The 8,746-nt window shown below is 34.7% G+C and overlaps 1 protein-coding gene across 1 annotated transcript; it reads left to right on the top strand.

Annotated features, from left to right (window-relative positions):
* Positions 1-1,235: 1,235 nt before the first annotated feature.
* On the top strand, positions 1,236-8,082 carry polr3f (polymerase (RNA) III (DNA directed) polypeptide F). Its single transcript, XM_039738639.1, has 9 exons — positions 1,236-1,430; positions 2,047-2,164; positions 2,572-2,639; positions 4,261-4,328; positions 4,583-4,695; positions 5,159-5,302; positions 5,936-6,043; positions 6,509-6,700; positions 7,594-8,082. The coding sequence occupies exons 1-9, from the start codon at positions 1,375-1,377 to the stop codon at positions 7,669-7,671; spliced, it is 945 nt and encodes a 314-aa protein (XP_039594573.1). The 5' UTR covers positions 1,236-1,374; the 3' UTR covers positions 7,672-8,082.
* Positions 8,083-8,746: the final 664 nt, after the last annotated feature.

Genomic DNA, 8,746 nt, shown 5'->3' with positions numbered 1-8,746 from the left:
TTGTGGCACTACCCACCCAAGGGTCTGAGCACACCTGTTTTGGTCAAAGCCGCAACCTCAACAATAGCTGAAGCTGTGCGGGCTCATGTGGAATGGAAAAAGAACACAAAGCAGCTGAAGACACAAGGTGTGTTATGGCACAGCCAGCAAGAAGAACGTACTGCAGAACTTCTAGTTTATACAGCAGGGTACCAAAGGAAATGACTGCAGCTCGTGTTCCAAGGGAAGCTACACAAAAGACCGACTTGCTTAAAACACAAGATGTTCTTGCATTGCGATATAGGGTGATGGATCTTCCTCAGTTCAGGTGACGTCTGTTTCACTTCCTCATGTGTAAAGGTTAAGTATGTCCCCTTTTGACATATGTATTAGGGTGACAAGATTTTGAATGTCCCAAACCGGCACACTTGTGTATAGGCTGACTAGACTTACATGGTTTCAAAACGGAACACAATTCATTAATCCACTGCGAGTGTGCTGGATGCAAATGAAATTGAAGACACGGAGGGGAGAGTATCAGTCGCCTTGTAAAACTGCGGTCTAAAAGCAAGACATTTTGTTTAATTCTGGATGGTACGCGAAGCTTGAAACGGTGCATAAAAAACGGGACGCCTGGTAAGCCCTGGGACGCATAGCCTGAAATCGAGACCTGATCTTCATTTAAACAGCGTCTGTACGTGAAGGAAATGTAATATAACGAACACCAAGTAACATTTACATTTTGTAGTCCAATGTATAATAAAAATAAACATATACAGTATACACATTTCGAGTACCCCACTATCTCAAATACCTATAAGAATGACGATGCCAATAAACAGCAAAACTGGTAAAGTATATTATTTAAAAACACAGCAGATTGTCTGAACTTTTAAATAGTGCACTTATATTTTATACATATCTATGTATCCCCAATCTCTAAGTTCAATTGCCTTGTTTTCAATAATTGTTGTTTATGTTATTTTCATCTTATATAGTTGTCAGTACGGAACTTGTTACAAAAAAAAGCAGAAAGATCATTTTAATCAGCACCCCTTTCTGTTATGGTTAGAGACTGTGTAATAAATATTTGTTCTTTTGCAGCGTCGTCGAAAACACTCTCAAGGCCTTTGCATTTATATATATAAACACTTTAGGTATGTCACTACCCGATTCGCGCATACACCCAGGCAGTCCTTCCGGGCTTGGATTGCAAAAGCGACACATTGAAGAAGGACCTCGTCGGTCTTAAATGACGCAATTATCACGTGAAAGAGTCGCGCACGCGTGCTTTTTGTCGCTGCATGCAGATCATGTTGTGTTCCTTGTTGTTCAGAGTTCAGTAGTTCAATAATTGCAGTCACCGTTCGCTTTTCCTTCATCTCTTTTTAAAGTATGGCAGAGGTAAAGGTGAAGCAAGAGTGCACAGATCCTACAGAGATTGAAAACAGGTGACGTTTTGTTTGTGTGTTGCCAAGTGAAGACATTAGCAATGTGACTAAATCGCCTCCTTCATATTACTGCCATTCACTGTTTAAATCATGACAAATCTGAGGGCCATTTTATGATCGTCGTTCTTGTATAATAGTGAAACGTGCATCACTTTTTTTTTTTTTTCTTCATTGATAAATACTTTTTACGGGGTTGTCTGTTATATCTTAGTCTCTCTTTCGTACAAGCTTTGGTGCCTAGTGAATATCATGCTCTAAAATCTTAACGTAGAATAAAGGCTGCCAATGTCAGTTACTAGCATGCGTTTTACAGGCTGTAGGTTGCAGGTAAACCGGAATAAAAAAAACGAAAGTTTGTGTTGCTCCTGTTTACCAGGATGTGTCGAGATCCTAACAAGCTGTTCAACGGATTTTGCATCGTTTGCTGAAAAATACAACTTTTGACTTTTCATCCTGTTGACACAGTGAAGTGGAAGTAAAATCTTTCTAAAGTAACAATTGGAAGATAAATAGTGTTTAATAAGAGTGAAACCAGCTATTGTGTCCTTTTCTATGTGGTTTATTAAGATGATGCCATAAACTTTACTAAATATTCAGTATCATCATCACTTTACAGAATTAAAGAGCTATGCATGCAGTTTCCACATGGAATAACAGACCAGGTGATCCAGAATGAAATGCCTCATATAGAAGCACAGCAGAGGGCTATGGTTATCAACAAGCTTCTGTCGCTGGTAATGCCTTTTTATCTTATATTGCTGGAAAACGTGTAGTAACATGTTCAATGACAGGTCATTTTTCTTAAAACACTTTATTTCATGCATGCTCTGTTGTATACAGTTTTACTTTGCTTCCTTTTTAATATATATATATATATTCTTAATTAGTTCCACTGAGATGCCTTTAAAGTTAAAGCATATTATAATGTGCTTACTGAAAATTGTACCATGCAACAGGTTTCCTAGGAATCTGGCTCCGTATCACAACCATATATTTGACAGTAAAAGTGTAAAAGCATAGAATATATAAATGCCTGACATCTTTCTAGTATAAAAATAACTAAAATGCAATACAGGAAAATGTGTACGTTTTTGCTTGATTAAAGACATATATCTGATTCATGTTTTGATATATTTTTCAGGGTCAGCTAGACCTCCTGAGAAGTAGTAATGGTCTCCTGTACAGGTTAAAAGATGCACAAAGTACAAGGTATGTTTCCAGTCTCACAAATAAACAAATTACTGCTTTGCATGGCTGTGATATTTATTAGTTCTCCTAAAAGTAATTTCATCTTAACCTAAGTCAAAATAATTGCTACATACTGATAGTGCACACAAAATTGTAGATTGTCATATCTCCTTAAACATATTGTTTAAACATTCAGGGTCAGGAATGAAAAATGTTTGTTTGCCATTAGCTGCAGTGATTGTTGGAGCCTCCTTTAGAAGCAGTACAGTAATCTCATTCAAACACTTTCTATAGCTGCCAGATAGAATTTTGCGGCCTTTAGAGTGTTTATTGGCTTATTCTGTTTTATAGAGAGATATTTCTGGGATAGCTTGCATGAATGACTTTCTTTAAGACCATGCTATGGTGTTTCATAAGACTTATGTCAGAACTCCCTTGGCTATTGTAAAATGAAGGAATTACTGCATTTAAGTTTTTCTGTCCATTAATCAGGTAGAACAGAGCTGAGTAGTGACTAGACCAGAGTAGCTGAGGAGGTATTTCCAGGATGCTAGTTCTGCTGTTGAGCCCGTTTGAGGTGACATGGGCTAAACACAAAACACCAAGGAGAAATGGTGCCTGTTTGAGAGCTCTATGAAGCCATAAGTTTCACTCTGGAAATTTCTGCTCTAGTGACAGAGTTTGTATAGTTGAAGGAGAGGTTGCCCTGCCTGCTGTCTCACAGAAGGTTCATCTCAACTGCAATGTGCCCAATGTCTTGTAGAGCTAGAGATACCCATGTGTTGGGTTTTTGTTCCCCTGTTCCCGACACTGAATGGTCAATCATATGTTGAATATACAGTTTTGTTTGTGCCTTTTAATACTTTCATTCATCATTCATCCATCCAGTTTTCTTAAGCGCAAAACTTCTTACACTACTGCAGGTAAATGTTCCTTAATTGTTTTAGTGATGATTTAACCATTTCAGTGACCCATAATATACACTATTCATAATGGTTGTCTTCATGTGCTTTTAAAATGTACATATAAAATATATATTTCAAACTGATCAAAATTTAAATATGAACCTGGTATAGTTAAGTTGCTTACCTAAACTGGTTTGTTTGATTAAGGTGTGTTTGGGAAAGGGTTGACCATATTGAGCCATATGGCAAGATACATATTAAGGTCAGGAAGACTAAATATTATGTAAAAGACATAACGCATATATTGCAGCAAACTATTTCTATAGTAATTTTTGGCTGTTTCTTTCAGCAGCATACCAAGGCACAAAAGTGACAGTGGCATGCAGTGTGCATGAGTTTGTGCACTTTTGGTTAAATTGCATTATTTTTTGCTTTGACCTGTAAAACACACATACATTTGTAGGATATTCTGCTTTTTTATTTTGAAGAAACTGTGTATTACTAAACTTTCCTTCACTTTATGAATGATATAAAATTAGCATGCCAGAGCAGTGCAAGAAAGCTTCACTGTAATAGTACAGACATTTGAAGCTTCATCATTTTTGATTGTGAATGAAGAGAATTATTTTAAACTTATGTTACTGTAGCATATTTGGTCAAAAATTGAACAGCAACAAATATGTTGTATTGATTGTTTTCAAGTAGATTTGCGCCTTTTTTGTTTTTTTTTTTTCTAGCAAAATGAAAGGGTCAGATAATCAAGAAAAACTGGTTTATCAGATAATAGAAGATGCAGGAAACAAAGGTAATACATTATGTTTTCTTTCTTTATATATCCAGTCTTGAAAGTCGCTATATAAAATTAAGTTTACTTGTTTGTATTTTGTACACTAAACAGCTTCTTTGTTGCCCTACTTTTCATTTCAAGGTCTTTTGCCTAATGCTATCCACTAGGTCAAGGTTTAGTGTTGACTATTCATTTTCATTATAAATAAAACTGAACTCAATAAAAAAAAATATTGGAAATATGAATTACCTCTCTACCTTATATTTCTACAGGTATATGGAGTCGAGATATTCGGTATAAGAGTAATCTGCCTCTAACTGAGATTAACAAAATTCTAAAGAGCTTGGAGAGCAAAAAACTCATTAAGGCAGTTAAGTCTGTGGCTGTAAGTTTAAATCTTGATTTTGTGATTTAGTTAAAAGTAGTTTGTTCAGCATTATGCATTGCTATTACCACATCATTTATTAATTTCAGGACCAAATTTTCTGTTTCAATTTGATTTAGATGAATAGGGGGCAATTACTTTTTCACACAGGGCCATGTAGGTTTGGATTTTTTTTCTCCCTAAATAATAAAAACCATCATTTAAAAACTGCATTTTGTTTACTTGTGTTATATTTGACTAATGGTTAAATGTGTTTGATGATCAGAAACATTTTGTGGGACAAACATGCAAAAGAATAAGAAATCAGGAAGGGGGCAAATAGTTTTTCACACCACTGTATTTTGTTCTAAACTTTGTACCTTCCAGACTTATCAGACACCTGCTTTATTAACAGGGGCAAACAATGCACCAGAAGTATTTTCTGCATAATTCTGTAGGTGTTTTTTCATTTTATTTTTTTTAGGCTTCAAAGAAGAAGGTTTATATGTTATATAATGTACAACCAGACCGCTCAGTAACTGGAGGAGCATGGTATAGTGACCAAGATTTTGAATCTGAGTTTGTAGAAGTATTGAACCAGCAATGCTATAAATTTCTTCAGAGCAAGGTAAAGAGTAGCTTAAATTAATCTTAAATGACATATCATTTTGAGTTTGCTTATGGAGTTGTACAGTGACTTGTTTGTATTTTTGGAAAATATTGTGTAATTATGTATGATTTTTACTCTATTGTTTTTAATTTTTGTTGTTAATTCTGTTCTTAATATTCTTACTTTGTGAAGCACCTTAAGACAACCTAATTTAGTATAATGATATGTAAATAATGTTTATTATTATTAACTAATTCTGTTGCTGTATAGATTACACTGGTGATTAGAGTGGTAATATAACCTTAAAGAAGTCCAATCAGTACAATTTTAATGTTCTCTGTCCTATTAACCACCTTTGTTTAGAGTTAGTTTCCTTCAGCGTGATGAATACTACCATGTTCTTTACAGAAATTCTACCTTGTAACCTTGCACCGAGGTAAAGGTAGCAGTTTGTCTTAGTTCAGTGTGAGTATGGAGTTGAATCAATAGGGGTCTGATTCTCACCCGGTGCAATGGCATGGAGAAACGGTTGTATACTTGATAATATTTTATTGTTGAATTAATCATTTAAAAATATTTTGGTAGTTTATATATGGTTAAATACCCTCAACCGCAACTCTTTCTTTGGCAGTAACTTTTCAAATTTTTCAGGCTGAGGCTGCTCGGGATAGCAAGCAGAGTCCATTAGTGCAGAGGAACAGCTCATTTGCGTCTTCTCATGAGGTCTGGAAGTACATATGTGAACTAGGGATTAGTAAGGTAATGTCGATTGCGTACAACCTGCCTAATTTGACTTGTCAGAGAGTATGTTTCATTTAAATCTAACAGGATAAATTGAATAAATGTATGGGCTTTTTAATAATTTAAAGAGAAACAAGATTGTTAAAATGTAAACCAGTACAAATATTGTAATCATTCAGCACTGTCATCAGTTTTAGAAGCTAACTAGTGTATTTCTGTACTAAATGAATGAAGAATTTATTGTAATTGAAGCGTATCACAATGTCTTTTATGTGTGACAAATACATTTGCTTTTTTGACATTTGCATGAATATTTTTATTATTTCTTTAAAAATGCTATTTATGCCAGTGTAAAGAATATTTATTTGTAGGCATTTTTAAAGCATGTTAACATTCAACACTGTAGTATTTTAGTGTTTTAAGTATATGACTGTTTATTTTTCTATTTGAACTGAGCACATTGCTTTTCTTTATTATTTTCAGGTTGAGCTCTCAATGGAGGATATTGAAACAATTTTAAATACACTCATATATGATGGGAAAGTGGAGATGACCATTATTGCTGCAAAAGAGGGAACAGTTGGCAGTGTTGATGGGCAAATGAAACTTTACAGAGGAGTTAACCCTATCATTCAACCAGCTGGTTTGGTCAAGACCCCGTGTGGCCTTTGCCCGGTATGTTTTGAAAGACTTGTTTTAATCAAATGATTCTCAACAAACCAACATGTCTTATTCTTACAAAGATAATGTGAAAAATTCAAGACTATCCATTTAGGCAAAACCTGAGGGAAGTTTTGAAGTGTTCATCAAATCTATTGCTATGTGTAACTTATTCATTGGATGTCAACATTAAAAACTATTGTCATGTTGTTTTTAATCTTTATCCATACTTTGATAGTGCAGAGGGGTAAAGTAGGTCTGGAAGATCAATGGATGGAAATATAATTGGTAATCCTAACCTAGCAGAATATTTGCATGTTATTCCTGTCTCTCCTCAAATGTCTCTGGTTTCTTTCTTTAGATAAAAAATAATGCATTTGGTGAGGTCTCTAAAATGCCCCCCAGTTATTTGACCTCTAAGGCGGTGTTGCTCAGTCGGTGGATCACAAGATGCCATTGATGGTTTGCCAAAAAGAAAAGAAAAAAAGAGTTGAGAAGGTTGAGTTTCTTTTGCAAGGCCAAACCCTGCATGCTGAAACACCAGGGCAACCCCATTCTTCAATATCAAATATATTTTTTGTCACAATCGGTATACACCAATGGGAGTCCCCAACCCTCCCTCTGATCTCCACATATCCTTCCATAACAACTTCCAGATCTCGTGATTCCGAAATGCATAAGCTCCTTAAGATAAAAATACTTGAGTGATCAAAGAACATAGTGTTAAAGCTCTAACATAATAAGATGTGTCCTAATAGAATACCACTCATTTTTTATCTTTGTGTCAGTGTTTTAAAATTTTTTTTAAATTAAAGTATACAAGCTGTCAATTTAAAATTCAAACAGTGTTACAGTGTCACATTTTGTAAACTGTATTAACTGGTCAATTGTTCAAAAATGTTTTTCAGGTGTTTGATGACTGCCATGAAGGAGGAGAGATCTCACCTTCCAACTGCACTTATATGACAGAATGGTTAGAATTCTGAAAGTAGACTTGATATTTTTTATTTTAACACTTGAGACTTTTTCACTGGCATAGTAATTGCCTTCACTTTCAGTATTAAGTGAAACAACAATTGTTACCAAAAGAATATATTTTCTGTTGAATGTAATAAATGATATTATGATGTTTATATTTCTGTTAATAAAATATATTTAGGCTCAATGAGTGTTAAAACTAATACAAAAATAGAACTTCATCAAAATGCATGTGATAACAAGTGCTATTCACTTTTTATGGTCCAGAAAGTGAAGATTTACTGTTAGACCATGGATGACCACAAATATTTAGGAACATCTGTAATCCTGAATTAAACAACGACGGTACAACCTTTTCTTTCAATAATGTAAATATATTTATATAAACAATGTGTAAATAAAATTTGTTTTTGGTTTAATCTTGTAAAAGTTTTAATTTAATATTTTAACATCTTTTTGTTTTGACCAGTTGCTAATGAGGCATTACGGCAGACGTTTCAGTCTCTAAAAATGTTTTCTTTTTGCACAGAAAGTTTGATAAAAATGTGCTGACATTTTCTTGGCAGATCTTTATCTGGAATAATTGCTACATTAATTAAAGATGTCATTACATTTTAACTGTTTTTATAAAGTGTTAGTATTGTTACAAAGCAGATTAATTTTGCAAAAAGAAAAATGTCTCATAGAAATGCAACTCTCAGTCAAAGCTGTAATCGTTCATTGAAAAGGTTTTTCTTTTTATTAGCTATGTAGGCCTAACAAAATGAGGTAAGTGCAGTGCGCAGCAGCTTGGAGCGTAAAGGGAGCGTTGCCATTAAAGTAGGTGCATTTGACAAAGGATTACAATGATGTGCTCCCTTGTCATTTCCCCAGTGTGATTAAGATGGATACAATGCCTGGAGTGGGTCCTAGCACTCTTCAAATAGCCCGACTCCAAACTACCTGGCAAAAAGCTGAGATGCTCGTAATCTGAGCAATGTTTTGCTTCAAAGATTAGTGGCTGCCTATTCTGTTTTGTGTTGTGTCACTCGAACTTAGGTTTTCAAGTGCAGCTGGTATATAGCAAAACTGACCAATAATGTC

The sequence above is a fragment of the Polypterus senegalus genome, chromosome 16, assembly GCF_016835505.1.
Source record: "Polypterus senegalus isolate Bchr_013 chromosome 16, ASM1683550v1, whole genome shotgun sequence".
In the NCBI taxonomy this organism is placed as follows: domain Eukaryota; kingdom Metazoa; phylum Chordata; class Cladistia; order Polypteriformes; family Polypteridae; genus Polypterus; species Polypterus senegalus.
Note: the sequence above shows the minus strand (reverse complement) of the source record. Positions and strands in the feature narration are given on the sequence as shown.

What these genes read in the sequence shown, in the direction of transcription:
- polr3f (XM_039738639.1), top strand. Translation starts at nt 1,375, where the DNA reads ATGGCAGAGGTAAAGGTGAAGCAAGAGTGCACAGATCCTACAGAGATT. An exon ending in AGGCAGTTAAGTCTGTGGCT is followed by an intron (nt 4,696 to 5,158) that starts GTAAGTTTAAAT and finishes TATTTTTTTTAG; the next exon opens with GCTTCAAAGAAGAAGGTTTA. An exon ending in GTGAACTAGGGATTAGTAAG is followed by an intron (nt 6,044 to 6,508) that starts GTAATGTCGATT and finishes TATTATTTTCAG; the next exon opens with GTTGAGCTCTCAATGGAGGA.